The following is a 21,351-nucleotide window of genomic DNA, read 5'->3' on the forward strand; positions in this document are numbered from 1 at the left end:
CGTGGAACAATTTCCTCAACCTAAAATTGCAAAGACTTTGAATATCTCGCCATTTACAGTACATTATTTCATCAAAAGTTTCTGAGAATCAGGAAAAAATCTCAATGGACATGGTCAAAATTAATATTGGAAGCCTGTGCTGTGCTCTTTGGGCCCTCAGGCGGCACTGCATTAAAACAGGCGTAGCTCTGTCATGGAAATCACTGCATGGGTTTAAGAACACTTCCAGAAATCATTGTCTGTGAACTCAGTTCACCACACCATCCACAAATGCAGATTAAAGCTCTATCATACAAAGAAGAAGCCATATGTGAACATCATCCAGAAATACCACGATCTCCTTTCTGCCAAAGCTAATTTAAAATGGACTGAGCAAAACTGTGGTCAGATGAATCAAAATTTTGTTATTTCATTTGGAAAACATCATGGTGTCCTCCAAACTAAAGAGAACATACACCATCTGGTGTGTTATCAGCGCTCAGTTCAAAAAAGCCTGCGTCTCTGATGGTATGGGGGTGCATTAGTGCTGGTGGAGCTGGAAAAATACCATCATTGCTGAAAGTTATATCCGGGCTTTAGAGGAATAAATGCTCTGCTTGATTTCAGGGAAGGTTTGCGTATTTCAGCAAGTTAGTACTAAGCTGTACTGCGTCGCTTTGTAATAAAAGAGTCTAAGTTCTGAACTAGCCTCTCTGCGGTGATGACCTTTAACCAACTGAAAATATTCTGTGCATCATGAAATAAAAATCATAACAAAGAACGAGTGTTGAGCGTCGGTAAGAATGGGACTTGTCTTGTCTGTTATAGAACTCCTCGTCCCCTCAACTTGTCTTCTCGGTTCCCAGATGTTTACAGATTGTCATAAAAAGAAGAGACCATGACACCGTAGCTAATACTTCTGCTAGCCGTAAGCTTAGCTGTAAAGTTAGCAAGGGGCATCTACATAGTAACTGTGATATCGGCTAGCAAAAAACAAATTGAAAAAGAAAATACACTTTCTATAGAAACACGAGCAGTTGACTCTTTAGAGTTGCTTATTACAGCTGAACACCAACCAAGACAACAGCATCCAAATGTCATCCAAAACAAAGAATCCAAATAAGCATTTAAGCCTTAATGTGTTTTAAAAGGTGATTTTTAACTCACAGTTTTTACTGAGGGTGGAATGGAAGTGGTCTTCAGTAAACATGTATATTGTTGCCCTAACGTTGGCCATTTTAACACTGGAGTTTAGGGAGATAGACTCACTGACAGTATGGAGCCTCACGTGGCTAAATAAGGAACTGCAGTTATTTGGTTCTGTGTTTTCTTAGGCTACGTCCACACGTACCCGGGTATTTTTGAAAACGCAGATTTTTCTATGCGTTTGCACCTTTCGTCCACACGTAAACGGCGTTTTTGGTCACTGAAAACTGAGATTTTTAAAAACTCCGGCCAGGGTGGATATTTTTGAAAACTCCGTTTTTGCATTTACGTGTGGACGAGAAAAACGCAGAAAACGCAACGTCAAAGGTGTGCGCCTTTTTTGACGTCACACTGTGCGCCACGTTATTGTTTCGGTGAAATGAATTTCTACAATACTGTTACTGTTAATTGTACTCTCTGCAGTGTTTAAATGCTTACATATACACACACAGTTACTGTCCCTCCACACATACGACTCGGTTCTGCTTCTATGCCCCATCTTTGTTTACTATTTCCCACCAAGGCTTCTAGACTTCTGATTGGCCATCATTTCTACACGGTTAGGAATATATCGCCACCTGTTGCTTTGGCATGTTCCTAGCAGCGTTTTCCTTCATTTCTGCCTTTACGTGTGGACAGGATTATTTTTTAAAACGAAAACGGAAAATCTCAGTTTTCAAAAATACCCGTGTACGTGTGGATGTAGCTTGAATGTTTCAGCCCGAGACCTTTCCACTTGATCTTGCAGCTGCATGGGATGAGTCATTGTTTGCATGTTTGCACTATTTCTACACAAATTCCGGAAGTATTTATTTGGAAATCTTGGGGTGGTGATGTATATACTCTTTATAGATGTAAAAAGATAGATATTACTTCAGCCGCCACTATAATTTTGCATCTTTGTGTCAGGCGGTAATGAACGGTTTCTAATAGTAAAATTACATGGATGCATTGTACCACCTCTCATGACTGTTATCTGAATGAACTCCGCCTTAAGAGTACAGTATTTGTGTTGAGTTACAGCATGTCAAGACTGCCAGCTGGCTAAAACCTGTGAAATTGGTAACCACATTCCTGGGGTCCATAAAGATGACCCGTTGCCCCTTAGCATACACAGAAACACACACACATCGACTCGCACACCAGATGGGGGGGTTAAACATGATAGGTTTATTCTCTTTTCACCCCCCTTCTGTTTTGAGGAGTTGCATGCTCTACAAGCAATAAAGCAATAACCTCGATAGCCTCTGATGATGGGTCTGTGTGTGAGTATACATAGCTTGGAGCAAGAACTCATGGTTCGACAACCTAACCCTAGCTGTTTTCTGTACTTTTATCATGTTGTGTTTTGTTTATTTGATGTTTCATAAGGAATAATAGGATGAATAGAACATTGTGCAAAGTCAGGGTAGATTTTTGTTGACACTTTGGATGGTTTGCAAATCAATATTTTATTCTGGGAAACTGAAATGCTGCCAAATGAAACACACAGTAATAGATGTGAGACACAGCACTTGGTGTCAAATCCTGAATATTATTTTTACTGACATGCAGAAGTTGTTCTGTTGGCATAAAGACAGTTTTTGATTGATTTTCACAGTCCTGACTGAGGGAAGATTCAACTTGCAGTATGATTGTGGGTTATTGCAGAGTTAACCTCAAAGTACTTAACACCGTTTTTCTTTGTCAGTTATTCTGTCACCTTGAGGCCTCCGTGCTACACACAAGCACTGTTAGAAAAGTAACAATGCAACAGGGCCAAAGCTCCACAGAAACCACCACCTCTCTCTCAGTATGCATCTATGCCTTTACCTCCGTGTCTCTCTCTCCCTCTGAGCCAACAGGTTGCTGCAGCGTCACCCCCACCCCTCTTCCCAAACTTTTCTGTGCCTGAGCAAAGCCCAGGAAAGAAAACCTGCTTCATTCATTCACTCTTACACACCTACCCCCTCTGTCACTCAGATACACACATATAGATACACACACATGCGGATTTAGTCTCTAATAACTGCCTCTACAAGGATACAACAGAAAATCCAGAATTGCTTTTGCCTGACTCGGATGCAGCTTTTTATATGTATTTTTAGGGGGTGTTTTTCCTCTTTTTACCCTCAAAAGAAAATCACCTGGATTTGGAAGATAATAACTTGTGTGTATTGGTAAGTGAAAATGCATGGGCCCATTGAAAAGCCATTAGCTTAACTGCCTTTTAATATGGTGCTTTACAGGGTGCTTTTGAATTCTTAACTGGCCAGATACCCTTGTTGCACCGTAAGTGTCTGGACTTTTTATACTGAGCCATTATTGCTGCTTTTTACAGTAAAGTTTTTCTTTAATAGCTTAACTTGTCTGATATCAGTGCTCATCAGATACATTATTTGCTGTGAATGGACATCCTCCTCTGTTAAAGAACACTCACTTATATGTACAGACATCCCCATGCAGTGCCAAAGTCCTGCATGCTTTGTTGTCTGTTTTTGGATGACTGCTGTGTTTTTCTACAGATTTTAAACATTCGGGTTGAAAAGGAGCACAAAAGAAGATGTAATGCATTTTACAGTCATGTAAACTCTTGTGTGTCATGAATAATAAGAGCATACCAGGTTGTTTGCAAGAACATTGTCAGGAGATGAAACTATGTCAAATGAATGCTTGTCGATTTCCCTCCATGCGTAGACATGTCTGTGTTGGCTGTGTGCAAATGTAAAGAGATATTAAGACAGTAGCCATACTGCAGCCTTTGAGCTGTGCATGAGAGTCTGCGGTTTTGTGAGTGTGTGTATTAGCTATAGAAATGATGTGTTGCACCAAAGACATCTGTTATCATACAATGTAGTTCTGAGCTGTGTCTCTGTGTGTCTGTGTGTGCTTCCTTACGCGTATGTGTGTGTGTGTCATTTCACTGTCACCAGTTTCCCACCTACAAGGATAATCCATCCTGTGAAGTGGTGAGGTGGAAAATGCCATTATGTAGAAATAGCTGACATGCAGTTAGACTTGCAGGCATGTGATGTGTGAGTGGATGTGGGTGAGAAATAGAGATAGGGAACACAGAGGGGGTAGAAGGGCCAGGGACAGTAAACTTCATTTGGAAACATTATTTAATCCTCTCGCTGCAGTGATAAACTAAAGGCCTCTGACAGAAAAAAAGCACATTTTTTTTCTTCTTGAAGGTAGCAAGGTGTTTGTAATCCCAGCGTGCATACCCATGCATCCACTGCAACTGTTTTTATAGCTAAGCTGAGCTTTTGATTGGAGAAATACGAGAAATACTTTCATTTGGATCTATGAAAAATGCCAGTCATAACACAGTTTGACAAGCACAAATTAGTATTTTTGCACCAACAAGGTGATTTCCAAATTGCTATTAGTTGAAAACTTGTTGTGTCGTTACAAGGTGTGCAGTGTCTCCTTAAAAAGTTTGAGAAAACTGGTTAGTGGGGCACAAAAGAAGAAGTGGAAGGTCTAAAAATCCAGAGGAGATGAAGAGAGTCTGAAATTAATGTCTTTAAGAAAAAGGAAAAAATCCAGCAAAAACTTCACACCTGACTCAGTTGATCCTTCGAATGTTTGCTGGAGCCTCATCAGAAATTTTCTCTGTGGAACAGTGGCTTTAAGAAGGTAAACAGAGAGAAAAGCCACAATAACTTGACTTTAAATCTGTGGCAGCAGATCTTATAGAGTGATCAATCCAAATTTGAAATTCATGATTCATTTTGGTGTCACTATGTCAGGAGGAAGAGAGGTACGACAGTGATTGTCTAGAGCCATCTGTAAAACACGGTGGAGGCTCTGTCATGGTTTGGGTTGCATTATAGCCAGTGGTGCTAGGATCTTTTATTATGAATGCAGAAAAGTGCCATCAGATTTTGATCCACCATGCAGTACCATCTCTATTCAGCTATTCATTTACAGCACGACAAAGATCTCAAACACACTGCCAGTGCAGTAAAAGCATAACTGCACAGAAAAACATCTAATGGGGAGGCCGATCCATGACTGAGTCATGTAAACAGTTTGGGATCATCTTAACAGAGAATGGAGTCAAAGTCAGCCAGCATCCAAAGAGGAGCTTTGAAATATTCCTGAAGAGAGTTCAGGCTGTGTATGTATATGTGCAAATGTTTTAATCCCTGAACCCATTTCCCATTTTCATAGCAAAATATAAAGAAATGAAACGTGGCCTAAGACTTTTGCTCTGCACTGTATCCTGTAGTACTGTTATTGAAAGCTGTGATATTGGGCATGACAAATTATGGTAGTCATTAATCATGTTTTTGGTCCAATACTGGTTTAGGTTGAAATATCTCAACAACTAATTAAATTTGACTTAAAACCCAATGTCTTCAAAAAAATAAGTCTTACTAAATGTTTAAAACTGCACACCTGATCAACACCGGTTAGCATGATCAGTGTGAGGATGTTTATCTCAAATCATTTCAGAGCTGCTAGGGTGGCCCTTACAATATTTGGAGGAGCACATAATACTTTAAATTCATTCTCATAAAATTTGATTGAATGTTTAAGTAGATGTTGGCACATTTCTGAATATATTTCCATATTTTCTTCTAGAAACTTCTGTATACACTGAAAAGAAAAGGCTTACAGAAGAATTTCACCATAGCGAAGCTGTCACAAGACTTTCACATTCTGCTTTTTCACACCTTTTCCAAGTAGAGATGCAAACCTATTTAGAAGTCCGAAGGTTGATGATGATGATGAATGATGAATACTCAATAATGGTGCACTGCACCGGCTGCCATTCATCACAACACAGTGTGAGTTTGTCCTCCCTTCACTTCAGTAATAAGAAGATACGTGCAGAGACAGATCTCAGATCTGCATTGGTATGTGAGGGGGCAGCCAGCGGGAGAGTGTAGTTTTTTGGCTGTGTTATATTACAGTTCAAGCCTGCCAGCTCTCACTTCCATCTGCAGAGGTTGTAAACTATTCAGCCTTCAGCCATTCTGGCTTAGTCAGACCAGATGGTCAAATCACACTGAGGAATTTTCTGGAATTCAGATTGTTTCATATTGATTGGTTTATTTTTTATGTTATCATTATATACATTTATTGGTGAAATATGCTCTCATGGGGTAAGCATTAAAGTTTATGAATTAGCTTGATGGATGGATTGTAAATGTTTAAAGGTAAAAGAAATGTGTTCTGTTTCCATCTCATGTGTAGAAGTTGAGTGAAGGCAGGTCTCTCTTTGATGTTATGCTTATGAACTTGCACATGCCCATGCAATACTCACGGACACGGACGTACGTGCACAATCCACTATAAAGAGTGTATGGATACAAACCTAATGTAACACATAACACAAACAATGTTCTCTGTGTTAGTCCATGCATTTTAAAGCTTTTATCCGGCATAGAATTAAATGCTAGATTTAGTCTCCTTACATTCTGATGCTGGTCTTACATTTAATCCTTTAATAAAGTAGGTTGTCCATATTCTTTTGTCACAAGTTGAGGTGGTATCTGTGTAGACGCTGACCAATTTGACTTTGTTCATGTAAACTTTTTCAGTTATTTGAAGCTGCAGTAGGCGTGAGAGTTGGGGATGGATGGGAGATAATGCATGCCCTGAGTTATGTTTTTAGACTGTTTTAATTTGGGCATGTCTGCACATAGTGTCTGGCCTGTTGCTGAAAGAAATACATTTTTTCTTTCTTTGTTAGCTAACTGAAAAACATAAAGCAATTATTAGTTGAACATCTGATCTGTTTTCCTTGTCCGTCTTGAAAAGCTGAGCTTGTTGGGGAAAGATGAAGAGGTCTGTGGAAGCATTGGGACTCAGGAGAAAGAAATCTTTGCAGTCAAAGGTCTTTTTGAACTTAACCCATGCTCTCAGAGCGGGGCACACAAGCAAGCTGTCTATTGATTAAGTCTGAGAATGACCAAGGGGTGAAAGAAGTTATGTTAGAAGTGAGATATCCTGGCTTGATACAACCTCAGAGATGTCCGTTGTGGACTGCCGTGCTGGAGCTAGAAGTGGTAATAAAAGGCAAGACAAAATCATGTTGGCCGCCCATTAACAGTGGCAAATAATAACAAGCCCTTTAACTCCCCATTTCTCTTCTTTCTCCAAGGTCTTTGTCATTCGAGGCTTTCTGTTCTTATTGTATCTATGAGGACATAATGATAAGAATATTTGGGGGTTGTACACTGAAATAAATGTGTAGATTTTCCTAGTGTATTTATCTTTTAGAGTCTATTTACTCAACAAGCATTAGTGTAACAAAAGATGCGTTATAAGTAGTTTGACAGCTTTAGGCAAAATGCTAGGAAAAAGTAGCTTTTGAATTTTTGATATGTTTATGTTAATCTTATCCAACTAAGAATACATAAGTGTGATGCATGATGCAAAGATGGCAGACATAAAGGAGACACTATTCTTAATAAAGCTATTATTTGGGGCCGGATATGTTCCTATTTATGTGCCAAATAAACAGAATAATAGCATCCTGTGTCCAATAATGAAATTGGCCCATATGAAACATGTTTTCCGGGGTTGTTCCACTTCTGGCAGAATTATACATGAATCGTGTTGAGATTAGAGAGATGAACCAAGTACAATAGTTAGTTGTTAATGAATAAACGCATCCATACATTGTTAATTTTATATTAAATCTGAGGGGATATTTACAAAAGGTTGCCTTATTCTCATAACATTGGGAGTACCTGGGAGTTTTTAAATGCATTAGTCATTTATTCTGACCCAAAGCATAATCAATTTCTATGTAATAATAATAATGGATTGCATTTATATAGCGCTTTTCAGGGCCCTCAAAGCGCTTTACAATTCCACTATTCATTCACACAATGGTGGAGGCAAGCTACAGTTGTAGCTACAGCTGCCCTGGGGCAGACTGACAGAAGCGAGGCTGCCATATCACGCCATCGGCCCCTCTGGCCAACACCAGTAGGCGGTAGGGTAAAGTGTCTTGCCCAAGGACACAACGACCAAAACTGTCCGATCCAGGGCTCAAACCAGCAACCTTCCGGTTACAAGACGAACTGCCAACTCTTTGAGCCACAATCACAAGTAGTGAAAACCAAAGGCAGAGTAAAGAAGCTCCAGTAATATTTTCAGAGTACTCTCCTACTTGCCTTAAACAGCCTATAATACAGACACAGGCACATCCCCCCAGCTAACTGAGACAGAAAGGAGCATTTCTGAAATAACCAGGTGTACACCACTGTGAGAGATAATATTCCTATAAATCAGCTAGCATACGAATGGAAATCAGACTTGCGGTTTTTGCAGTCAAAAAGATAAGAGAAGGATTTTCTCTATTCCAGATCATTACTGGGCCTCTGTTTACTCTCATAGCAAAAAGTATTATTCTCCCTCTATCTAGATTCTTGTGAAGAATGCTTGTGATTTCACTGGTGAGACTCATCCATCTGAATGTGCCTGTTAGAAATACTGGCCATCTCCACCCACTTTGCCTTTCACACACCCAAAACCAAACTCTGGTAATTTTTTTCATCTTAACATTGTAGCTACAGTCCATATTTGTTTATCTTTCTTCTCATTATCTGCTGTCACGTGAAAAAAACACGTTTTCACAGGACTGCATAGGCTTCTGTGAAAAACTATGATTCAGTAGCTTGTAGAACCAGCTTTTGTACAAATGTAACTGTTGTCTATACAACGTTGTAAGTCTATCATATTGTGGTGGAGGAATTTTGGTCCACTATTATTTACAATGTTGCTTCAGTTAATCGAGGTTTGTGGGCATTGGTTTATGCACAGCTCTCCTGCCACTGTATTTCAGCCATGTTGAGGTTTGGACTTTTTCAGGGGTATTGCAACACCTTGATTATCTTTGTTTTTCAGCCATTCTGTTATAGATTTCTGCTGTGATTGAGATCACTGTCGTCAATTTTTAGCTGTTGGATTTGACTCTAGAATACTTTGGTATAAAGAGGAGGTCATGGACAAGCCCAAATCATCGCTCCTCCACCACCGTGCTTCACAGTTAATATGAGGTGTTTGTGGTCAACATGGTCCTGTGGATTGTGAACTTTAACATTTAACATGCTAACAAAGCCTCTTTGTTTTTTGCTATTTTTCTGAGAATGTTATTTTCCGTTGGCCTTGGGGTAAATGTGCTACGACTTCCACTCCTGGGAAGTTTGTGGCATTGCAATAATACAGATCTGAGTCCTGCAGAGCAGCAAACTGCCAAAACATCTTATTTCGTAAAGATGCCCACACTTGCTGATGAAATTATTAAGAATATATGCCATAAAAACAGGACTCTAATGTTTGCATTTTAACTGCAAATATGACTTATCCAGCACACTATGTCAAAGCCACTGTAATGGCATGTTAGCTTAAGCCATAAAGCCATCAAACATCTTAAAGAGGTAGTTATGATTAGAAATGCACAGTGCACTCCATTTATGACTTATCCTGTCTCTGTTTTGGCTGTGATCAAATGATTTATCGCTGAGTTGTATCCTCAAGGTTCTTGTAACTTTTATACCTTTGAATAGAGGACTTTTTTTCATCACTAAACAGCATGTCATAAACAGTTTTACACATTCACGCCAACCTGTATGTTGAGATCCCAGGAGGATCTGCTTTGTAAGACAGCTACAGTAGATTATCAACATAATAACATTAAATGCTAAGTGCTTTAAATCAACGGGTCCTTATTGGACAGTATAAAAGCCCCTTTGATGCTTTAATTTCCTTGGCGTCAGTGGAATTTGTTATAAAAGTGTTTACAGGGAGGTTCCTGCCTGCACCTGGACATATAATAATTATCAAACACATTATGCACTTGTTAAGGACATGGAAGTGTATAAGAAGACATCCGAGTTCATGTATAATATGACATGAAAGTTTCTAACCTGGACCTATTTATTTGATTAGTATACCAGTCAGTCATTGTTACATGTCTACAAGTCTCTTGAGTACAGCAGAACTACGCTGTTAAACTCTTCTTTGTGTATTACTGTAATTAAAAAAAAATACTCTTAGCAAACACCAAAAGCTTGGCTTCTGCAGAAGAGTTCCAACTCCCTCACAAATGAAAAAAAAAAGCTGATTATGTTTTTATCTTTGAGGGCCTGTAATTACTTTTTTCTTCTTGTTGTTCTTTTGCATATTTTTCAGATAGGAGAAAAGAAAAGGTGGGATTGATGACTGTGAAGTGCAATTTAGGAACTGCATTTGTGAAGAGAGGAACTGGGGAGGAGGAGAAGGTGACTGAAGGAGGAAGACGAGGAAGAGTATGGGTCACTCTTCTGTGTGCATCTTTCTACTGTCCCTTTATCTGACTCATCAAAGTGTTGCAGCGCAAGCTGAAGGTGAGTCGTGATATTTATAAACCTGTGTACCGCATGCTTACAGAATTTATTAATTTGCGTGAAATTTCCCTTCTCCTATAGCACATCAACTTTCCTCCTTACTTTTTCCACCCCCTCAGTTACTTGATGATTGATTTATTTAACTCAGTGACTCATGTTTGCAGTCATTTTTCTCCATTTCATTTTCTGTCTGTGAAAAAAGAGTTAGGTACGTATTATTCTGAGTCACAGCCACGTGTCCGATTGTTAGCTTGGTGCACAAATCTATAAATTAGACAGGTTGGATGATCAGGCCAAGGAAAGGGCAGGTGCTCAATGAATAGAGTCTGTGCGAGTGCTCCATCATTAAATCTCCACACCTGGATTGGTACATGGGGCAGACACTAGCCCAGCTACATTTTCTCTCCAGACTCTGTCTAGTCAGGGAATTTAAACATCTGCTGCCCTCATGTACAGTACAGCACTCTGTCAGCTACGCTGTCAAACCCATCCCCCTAGATACAGTACTCCAGCCTCAGGTGCTATTGGATGTCACCAAAAGGTCAACGAGCCAATCAACAGTTAGATTTCCTCCACTTGGATTGTGATTGGCAGAAGGTGATTGGTAAAGTTGTTGGGCAGAATTATGGAAGGTTATAAATAGCCCAAGAATACATTAAAAGCTGTGCTTCCTATGCAGGTGCTCCTACTGTTGATTAATTATAGTTTTAATTGTTAACCCAACATTGTTCTTAAGGTCCTGTGTTTCATAAAACACAGGAAATAGGTTTGTATAATTGTCATTAAATAATCTCATCTCATACAAGCAACAAATAAGCAATAATGTATGGAGGCTGCTCATTGTGAGAAACAATCAGGTAACTTTAACCCAACTTTTCAGCATCATTAGTGTTTTGTAGCCTCTTTTAACTCAGTGATTTACATCCCACAAACTTACTGAGAGAAGCAGTTTCAGCCACTTTTGCCAGCTGTCTTTTCTGCAGCAGTAAGCAGCTGTTCTCATTAAATAAGCTATGACAAACTCACTGTGCATACCTGCCCAACACCAAACAGCATGCACTAAAAAATTAGCAACTGGCTCATTGGGAAAATGTAATATAAAAAAATCCTATTTTAATCTCAGTAGTTGGTGGAGACCAAGACAAAAATACTGCCGTGCTGCCACAATGACTGATAGCCCTAGAAAGCAAAGGGCCCTTAGGCTTATAATAGGCTTTATTGAGCAACTACTTCCTGTTCTCACCTATGTTCTTAACGATTATTTTGTAGCACAATACATGTTATTGTTAATTGCATTTTTATTGATGTGTGCTCTCTGATGGGTTACATCTTATGATCTCATGTCTTAATCTTGTCAGAGGTGATTGGAGTAATGCATCAATATTTCTGAGGCTTTTTCTTTCTTGGCAGAATTTTCTGCAGCATATGCTCAAGCCACTGGGCTACATCTAATGTGGAAATCAGTGGTGGTCCAACACCAAGGTGTATGCAACCTTTGAGATATCAACATAGATAACCTTCAACAAAACCATTCCTAATCCCTCAGCATGTTTTGTGTCCTTATCCTGGGCATGTCGATCTCACCTGCCAGCCTAGACAGACGAACTTCTGGATAATTGATCTTGTTTTCCATCCCAGTCTGTGTCTGTCTGACAGACACCAACCTCCAGCTGCTCCTTCGCTCAGTCTTCACAACATTATATGTCCGTTTACTAAAATCCTTCAAGTGTGAAATGCATCCAGTAAATGGAAAAGCCACATGTTTATTATAGGGTAGGTAGTTGCTTTTATGAGGCACAACTCGGACTCGGAAAGTATGAACATTGTTTTATCTCTTCAAAGTGCATCAGTGAGTATAAGTCCTCGCTAATAGATCTGCTGTTGCTGAATATATGATACTACAGCTTCCAAAGATAATAGCGCTTGAGAGGCCTCCAAAATTCTATTCCCGGTGATATTTTGTTTCCTTGGTGTATGGCCAGAAATGTATAGGTGTGTGAGGAGGAACATAATGTTAGGCCGCTATGGGCTGAAGACATATGTCACCCCCAGTGAATCCTGGGATTGCAGCCAAAGGAAGAAGGGTGAGATAATAGAGGAGAGAAAGCTTGATAATGAAATAGAAGACAGCAGAGAATCGCTTATCACTTACAGAACAATCAGTTGCGCCTATCTCCTATTCACTAGCCTAATCAATGCTGTTGTCACTTTGGTTTATTGCATATGCAATACCAGAATATTGACTTACAAGGTGTTTGCAGACACAGCAGATTGTGCATGTGAATATGTGTCGGTGCACTTGCGTATTCAGTGCACCAGTTCACTCAAAAAAGCATCTAAATCCCATCAAACCCAGCAGATTCTTATTTTAAATGCGTTTGTTTGCTTGGGCAAGGGTACTGACCCTGATTTTGGGTGTGTTTACCTTATTATTCTAAGCGTTTCTCATCGCTGTACTAAAGTTTTATTGCTGGAGTGCTCAGAATATTGATAGTCTCTTTGGCTCACTTGTGTCTCATTAAAAATTCATAAGGATTTGTGTGAGGCTCTGGCTGCATGACAGAAGCAAATGAAAGGAATCCCCTCAGCAAGGTGGAACAAGACTGCTATCTGGTGGTCAGTGTAGGAATTAAAGATGTCTGAAGCAGCAGGAGGCTAAATTAGTGTTTTTGAGGTTTCAGAGGGAAACCCTTAAAGATAAATGTAATGGAGAATTACATTTTGATAAAATGTCTTATTCAAGTCTTGAAACCAGCAAAAAAAGAAAAAAGAAAAAGAAAAAAAAAAAACAAATTCAGTAGCTGAAAATGATAGATTGCATTTTTAAGTAAAGGATAAAATATTCAAATATGGCTTGGGCAATTTATAATACTAAAAGTTATTAAAGTAGCACTGATAGTGATAGATAATAGATTAAAACATTTAAAACATTTAGTTAATGAGCTCAAATGAGGGCAATATTAGTTAAGTAAATTTAAAAAAAGTGAGTTCTGTTTAAAACCTCACTTGGTTTTCTCAGTCGGTTTTCAGAGAACCGATGTTACCCTGGTAACCAAACGATATGTGTCAGTAAACCACGGTGTAAAGTGCCATTTAAGTGGTTGATGACAGTTTCTACCAATCTGTAGGCAGCATAGCTTTCGGGAACTGTTGGGTATTTATGTAGAATTAGAATTTGGAGAACTCACAATCCACGAGCCATAAAAATACAAAAAAGGATATAGAGAGTATAGAGATATATAGAAGTTTCACCTTTTTTGAAGTTACTGACGAGGTAATGGAATAATAGCTACGTATTAGTATTAGTGCATTTCTTTTTAATTCTTGAATCTTCTTAAAATATATCTTATTGTGTCTTTCCATGCTTCATGTATATGCTACCATTTTACACATATTAATTAATCTTTTCTTCTTTCCTCAGCATGCAGGACAGTGGTTCAGGCCGACATAGTGTTTCTGGTGGATGAGTCCTGGAGCGTGGGTCATAAAGACTTTTCCAGAGTCAAAGACTTCATCTCAGCCATCATCTCCTCCTTTCAGGACAATGTGGTCGGAGCTGATGGGGTCCGTTTTGGAGTCACTGTCTTTGGGGATGTTCCAAGGTAGAAGTCAGTCCTGAGCTTGGCACATCGCATGAACCTTTGTGGCAGCTTGGCATAAATTAGATTCAGCTGTCTTTTCTACATGATCACTTTCTATGACCACTGACAGGAGACGTAAATAACACTGATCATCTCTACATTATGGCTCCAGTATCTAGTGGGATATACTAGGGAGCACATGAACCTTTTGTCCTTGAAAGTTGATGTGTTTGATTTGTTACAAGAAGGAGAAATGGGCAAGGGTAAGGATTTGAGCAAGTTTGTCAAGAAACAGATGTTGGTGGCTAGACAACTGGGTTGTCTGCAGCTCTTCTGGGCTATTTTTAGTCTGTAGTGGTTGGTATCTATCAAAGGTGGTCTGGGGAAGGAACACCAGTGAACCAGCAACAGGATCACTGATGCACTAGGGGAGCAAAGGCTAGCCTGTGTTGTCTGATCCAACAGATGAGCTACTATAGCTGAAGGAGTTATTGCTGGTTCTGATGGAACGGTGACAGAATACACGATCCTTCGTGGTGGCTGCATGTCCATACTTAAAACCTCTCCAGTGGTGAAAGCACCATCAATGGGCTCATGAGAATTAGAAACTGAGCCGTAGGTGTCCCGGTCTAACAAATCACATTTCCATTTACATCACGTGGTTTGTTGCAGATTGTGAACACCCTTTTATGGAAAGGGTTTTCCCTAGTGACTGTGCCCTCTTTCAGCAGAAAAAAGTGGCTCAGGAATGGTTTGGGGAGCACAACAATGAGTTTGAGGTATTGACTTGGCCTCCAAATTCCCCAGATCTCAATTCTATTGAGCATCTGTGGAAGTTGGAAGTTGGATTTTAAAACAATCAACTCAATTATAGGAGTCTTGGTCCTTTGCATTTATGTCAAAGTTCTGTGGTCTAATGTGGAAAAATGTTTCTATCTGATCCAGTTTTGTGCTTCTATGTCCATGCAGGATGCAGATTGCTTTGACAGACTACAGTTCCCTTGAGGAGGTACTCAGAGCCATCAAAGACCTTCCCTATGAAGGTGGATCCAGGAGGACTGGCATGGCACTCCAGTTTCTGGTCGACTCTGTTTTCAGCCCCGTCATCAGGCGGGATTCTGCCCCAAAGGTACGCTGCTTTACACAGTGAGGTGGATTGTTATACACTGAAAAAGAGAAATTTAAATCTTGGTAATTTTTGACAACATGTTATTTCACAGGCTTTGGGGAAATTATTGATTTGAGATTACTACCCATGCTGCAAAAACATGCATGTACTGTCTGTTTCGGCCCTGTGTGAAAGGAAATGACTAGTCAGGAATCTATATTTCCACTCCACAGGACATGTGGAAAAAACAAATAAACAGGTTTACCATTCTCACACTGCTGTGAATCTGATTAAACCATCGTGTTATATGCTGAGAATACAAATTGATAATATTTGAAAGGTGCAACAGGGAACAGGATTTATTTTGCTTTCTCTGGTGCTTTGGAGGAAAAAATAGAAGATAAAGAAAATACATTTTCCACCACAGATTTTCATCGATTATCAGATGGAGATAAGGCGTGACTGCTAAACATCCAACAGATGGTCATCCACAGTGACTCAACTTGGTTTATGCCAATGACCTTAAAAAAACAAGTGTTAAATTGGGCTTGGTGCATTTCTTGGATCCTAACAAAAATGCCACATTCACCAACTTGTCTCAGAAGTTCCTTGTCAAATATCCAGATACACTTTCTTTCCCACAACTCTCCTTTTCTATCAGACACATTTCCCTGACAGTCTAATACTGTAGTGTAGTCACAGTATAACACAGCTGGTTAGCATTCTAATCATTTCTCTATCTCTGTGTGCATGTGTGAATCATCTTGCTACAGCACACTGGATATGGGAAGGTGGAGAATTGAGGATTAGGCTGATATATTGAATTGTACAGCATGCAAAGCAGCAACTACATTCTCCTGTGGATGCTCTCCACCTCCCTTCCTCACTGACTGAGGGGTGAACTTTGAGTGAACTGAGAGAATTTTCCTTAATGGGGAAATTATTAGACTCAGCTGCAAGCCAGCATCCTTGAATTCCACTTTGAGTTTGGGTCTGATTTATTTAATTATGTTTTCAATTATGTGCTAAACTGCATCAAAAGGCTTTGGAGGCTTTCATGAGAATGGTACTGTTGGATGCTCTTTTAACACAAACAAATGTTGTTTGGAGGCTTGATTTAAGCCTCCAGTGATGCCAACAATAGTTGAAAACAGAGGTTGAAAGAGAGCAGCTGAAAATGACCCGTATGTGTTTAAATAGAATACATTTTACTAGCTTTATATTATGCATTCATTTATCAAGAATTAGCAGATCTTCACATTATTGTCTTTTCTTTACATATGCCATTTTCTGTCCTGTGCAGATTGTTGTTTTGATCACAAATGGACAGTCGGACGACCAGGTCAATGCTGCAGTCAGAGCAGTAGCAGACAATGGAATTACTGTCTTTGCAGTAGGTGAGTGTGGAAGTTGCTATTGTGAATTCTTTCAACATCCCCACTGCAGCAGCCCTTCAGATTTTATCCAAGCTCTGCCCGCTTATCTGCAGTGTTTGCAGTTAGAAATTCATGTCCTGTACATTTGAATTCATTGGATTCAGTGTGGGTATTTGTGCGTAGGAGTCTTGTTTCTGAGTACCTGAGCGCGCTCATGCTTCTGTATGTATACACAGGTGTGTGTGTGTGTAAGGATAACTGATCGATCCAGCTTCTGTGCTTTGTATGTAAAGGCACACTTTCTGATAGTGTTGCATCATCTTTCTCCCTCCTTATGAATGCACCAAGTTTACTTGCACATGCAGTACCTTGCCCTTCTCCCCCTACTCACAGGCATAAGCACACAAGCCCACAACTTACTCCACACAGCCTGCAGCGATGCAATAATTACTGCTCATTAGCCAATGGTGTGCTAATCGCAGTCATTTTTCATTAGGCAATTCTGTGCCTTCCCAACCCACCCACCCCCACCACTGACACCGAAACCTGCTCCTCTCGTTCATCACCACCGCGTGGCAGCTCGACATGAATCTTGACCGCTAATGCAAAGCCAATATTACCTGTAGAGCTAGAGCAGCCTGGAAAGCATAAATTTAATTATGTCAGCGCCTCCCTGCTCTATGCAGCCTTAGACCTCGTAAGAAATCAACATGCACATTCATGTTGTTTATGTGCAAATTTCATACGGTAGACAACTTATTCAGAGTTGCAAAATGCAAAAATCTCCCAGTGGTTTTATTTTGTGCATTAGGAAAACTCAAATACTTCACGCCTTGGCATTTAGGGCCCACTTGCACAAACTGAGATTCGTTCCAGAAATTGAACGACTGTGGTTATTTATATGTAAAATATATATGTATATGGGCACATATTGGAGCTTTTCATATTGAATCAGTCAAAATGCAACACCTCCCCCTGGTGGAGATCAGAAAAAATACAAACAAAACCATTTAATATCCACACAGTGTGCATTAATCGCGTAAACTTCCACATAATCAAAAATTTGTAAATAAGTACCTTTAAAAAAATCTTGTCATATGTGCACATTTTTTTTGTTTATCATCTTGAATTGGTTATGAAACATTTTTATGCGGCTTGGCATAAAAGACTTTATTTCATTATCTTCTTATTTATACTGAAAACCAGGCCTCACGGGGGTTGATGAGGCAGAGCTTAGGAGGGTTGTGACGGAGCCACATGCCGAGCATCTATTGCCGGTCACTGATTTCTCTACCATGGACACCATCCTCCCCAAACTGTCCCGCAGAGTGTGCCTCACTGCCTCTGAACCCCCACGCCCTGTGAAAACTTCCCAGCCTAGTAAGTTCTTCATAATATGCTGAAAAAGCTGCCTACTCACTGACAGCTGTTTGCATTTTCATATTGACGAATTGTATTGCACTCTCGCACTTGAAAGGTATAATAAAAATGACTAATAACGTTCTTTTATTTCACTGTACTCTGCAGCTTCTTTGCTAACATAATCTATCTTGTAGACATATTTTACATCAACTTGCATATTTTCTGCTCCATGTTCCGCTCCTCATCCCGTCTGTCTCATCACTCTTTCTACACTTACTTTTAATCGTAGGCGAGGAACGTGTGGTGGGTCCCAGAGACCTTCAGGTTAGCGAACTGGCCCACAGTTCTCTTAGACTGACGTGGAGCCAGGCCACGGGTGATGTCACCGGATATCGCCTCCTGGTCACTCCACTGAGCTCGGAGGGACAACTCCTTCCTGTGCAGCAGAGGCAGGTGAGGAATTGTCCATAGATAAGGTCACTGTTGCATTATTGTTGAGCTAGAGCATGCAATATGTCATCATACTGACTTTCATAGACAGTAAAGCATTTAATTCATGAATTAGTTGGACATCTCAGTTTTTTTTTACTGCTGATTAATCACCTCACTCTCCATGGAATTCCTCTTTAAAACACATCGATTACATGAACTTCTCATATTAAAAGTTAAAACAGCTGACAACAGCAACTCACCCCTGTGATCAGTCTAAGTAGTGGACTCATTTCAGTGAGATTTATCTCTCCTGCAGTCATTGTGTAGCACTCCAAACTCAGTGAAACATTTACAAAAGCAATCAACATGAACAGTCACCTCAATGATATCAGTGCTTCTTTGTTTCTGCCTAGATTCTGCATTATTTTATAAAACGCAACATAAAACCTAATTTAATTATCGTGGACAAAAGTCTAAACAAACTGTAAAGATGTCAGTGGTTTTTAGAGTTAGATATATAAATGAAATTGAAGCAATAAAGGCAAAACAGCAGGATATTTATGTAAGCGTACTTTCCAAAAATGTCTCTCTGTTCCATTGCAGAGCCTCCAGGTATGTTTATCTTCTGCTCTGACTTGATCATTCTTCCTCTTAATCAATCATCTTCTTCTAAACATCATTCTGTCTTCCACTTTATGTCTCAGGGAAACACAACATACACACTCAAACATACACACACTCAGATCCTTTTGCTCTGCTGTCTGTGTATGTAACAGATGGATCTGAAGGCAGATGTGAGCACAGCCATGGTGACAGAGCTGAGTCCCAAAACCGACTATTCCCTCACTGTCTATGCCATGTACCCAGGCCTCATAGGAGACTCTGCGACAATCAAAGTAAAGACAAGTGAGTGTCTGCTCATGCACCTAGTGTCTCTATTTTTAATTGTATGCTGTCATCTTTCCCTGAGCAACAGGTGTCTGTCTTTCAGCGCCTTTGCCCGAAGTTTCAAACTTCCGTGTTATTGAGGAGGGCCTGTTCTCCCTGCGCCTCGGCTGGACACCCCCCCAGGGGAAGCTAAATGGATTCAAGATCTTCATCCCGAGATGTATGCTGACATAAGTGCATTTATTTTTATTTATTTTACTGCACACCAGTGGAAAAACATGTAGTCAATTAATTTAAGCATGCTAGATGTTAACTTTGTTTCCAGAGGGGTTTGTTGAAAGAAAGCTGTAATGGGTTCTAATAAAGAGGTTTTTTTTTTAAAGTTTTATCTCTTGTGCATTTATGATTGTTCTCCAGCCAACAGACCAGGATTCATTTATGAGCAGCTGCTTCCCAGAGACATTTCCTCTCATGTGATTGACAGTCTGGAGGAGGATAAGAAGTACACTGTCAGTATTTATGCTGTGTACCCCGAAGGACCAAGTAAACCGGTTTCAATAGTGGGGAAGACATGTAAGTTTATTAGCTTGGCTCAAAACCCCATCATTATGTTCATTTACATAAACAGGAAAGCCAGAGAGCACGCTCCGGCACACTGGAAGCAGTTTATTAACTGCTTTAAATGTCTCTTCAAACAACACCTAAGAGCAAATATTAAAGTGCAGTACCACAATATTTCCACAGCAGGGTGGTATTGTCTTAGTAAAAAATATTAGCAAGCAGACCATTCTCTACTCTGTCATGTCATTGTGTATAATTTACCTAAATTTACCTTTGCATGTATGTGTGGGATGTGCTTAATAGTGAAGTTGGTGCCAGTTCATCAGTTTCTGGTCCAAAATGCCACCACAGACACCGTTCAAGCAAGGTGGGCATCAGTTAAAGGTGCTACAGGATACCGTTTGACATGGGCATCTACAGGTATCGTGGTTAAGTACCTTTCTTGCGAAACAGCTAAAATGCGAAATATTTAATTGAATACATCTCTTTGCTTAAATGTCACTTTATATCTTGTAGAAGGCCACATAGAAAACATAAACCTCGGGGACAATTTTAACTTCTACATGATACAGGGCCTCCACACAGGCTCTGAGTACACCATCACCATCAACCCCATCTTTGGAGACATTGAGGGGCCTATCACCACTGCGAAAATCAAGACATGTAATTAAAAATTTGCAAAATAAAATTGCACCAAAGCAGTAGATAAGATGCATAACAGTCCTCTTTGTCTTTCACTATCTCTCTTTCTGTCAGTGGAAAGTAGTTCAGTACAGACTCTGAAAGTATCTGCTGTGAGCACAAGTACTGCAGTCGTCTCATGGAACAGTGTCCCGGGGGCTACAGGATACAGACTGGCATGGAGACCCACCCCAGGTGATTTATTCAGTCACTATTGTCTGCCGCTGTTTACCCTTGTTTTTTGCAGATATTCTCAACTCAGTTATTTTCTCAATGGACACTTTAACCATAGCAACATGCCAGTAGCTTGCGATGAAATACAGGGAAAGAAGGAGGATATTTGCCTCTGATACGAAGTGAAAGTTTGAAGTCACTGAGGAATAACAGACTAACTGTAATGTTAATATTATTTCTAGAGTTTGTTGGTCGGGATCGTCCCAGGCAATTGGCTCTGAACACCAGCACTACACAGTACCAGCTGAAAAATGTAGCCCATGATACGGAGTATGTCCTGACGCTTTACGTGCTGTTTGGCGCTGCGGTTGGACCTGGCATCGCTGCCACCTTCAGAACTTGTAAGTAACCTTGTTCACCAGACATCATATTCAAATGTAGGAATAAGCCATTTTTTCATCTTTTTCAGTAGACTTTTTTTTTTTCCAGAAAACGTTTGGGTGTAGCTTTAGTGTTTATTAGAAGGAAGTAAAGATGTAATAAATATTATTTTTAAAAATTGTGTTCCACACATACCGAAGCAGCTTCCCAGGATGCTTACTGGCTGTTATCAATGAAATCTGACCTATAGTTGTCTTGTTCCTCTGTGCGGTGTCATCTCAGTCATTCAG

The 21,351-nt window shown here is 39.9% G+C and overlaps 1 protein-coding gene across 9 annotated transcripts in view; it reads left to right on the top strand.

Moving 5' to 3' along the window:
• Positions 1-2,059: 2,059 nt before the first annotated feature.
• Positions 2,060-21,351, top strand: part of col7a1l (collagen type VII alpha 1-like) — a 60,128-nt gene continuing 40,836 nt past the window's right edge. For 3 of the 9 annotated variants that reach the window (XM_040035354.1, XM_040035351.1, XM_040035355.1), the window contains exons 1-14: positions 2,060-3,344; positions 10,324-10,517; positions 13,939-14,119; positions 15,068-15,227; positions 16,510-16,603; positions 17,789-17,962; positions 18,234-18,397; positions 19,153-19,282; positions 19,368-19,484; positions 19,682-19,837; positions 20,129-20,245; positions 20,342-20,488; positions 20,582-20,701; positions 20,923-21,081. In XM_040035354.1, coding sequence (XP_039891288.1) covers positions 10,442-10,517; positions 13,939-14,119; positions 15,068-15,227; positions 16,510-16,603; positions 17,789-17,962; positions 18,234-18,397; positions 19,153-19,282; positions 19,368-19,484; positions 19,682-19,837; positions 20,129-20,245; positions 20,342-20,488; positions 20,582-20,701; positions 20,923-21,081 — 1,795 coding nt within the window. In that variant the 5' untranslated portion in view covers positions 2,060-3,344; positions 10,324-10,441. The remainder of the gene's footprint in view (positions 3,345-10,323; positions 10,518-13,938; positions 14,120-15,067; positions 15,228-16,509; positions 16,604-17,788; positions 17,963-18,233; positions 18,398-19,152; positions 19,283-19,367; positions 19,485-19,681; positions 19,838-20,128; positions 20,246-20,341; positions 20,489-20,581; positions 20,702-20,922; positions 21,082-21,351) is intronic. The other 6 variants (XM_040035353.1, XM_040035356.1, XM_040035349.1 and 3 more) reach the window with 3 other exon arrangements.

Source organism: Simochromis diagramma, unplaced genomic scaffold, assembly GCF_900408965.1.
Source record: "Simochromis diagramma unplaced genomic scaffold, fSimDia1.1 OVJJ01000816.1, whole genome shotgun sequence".
Classification (NCBI taxonomy): Eukaryota; Metazoa; Chordata; class Actinopteri; order Cichliformes; family Cichlidae; genus Simochromis; species Simochromis diagramma.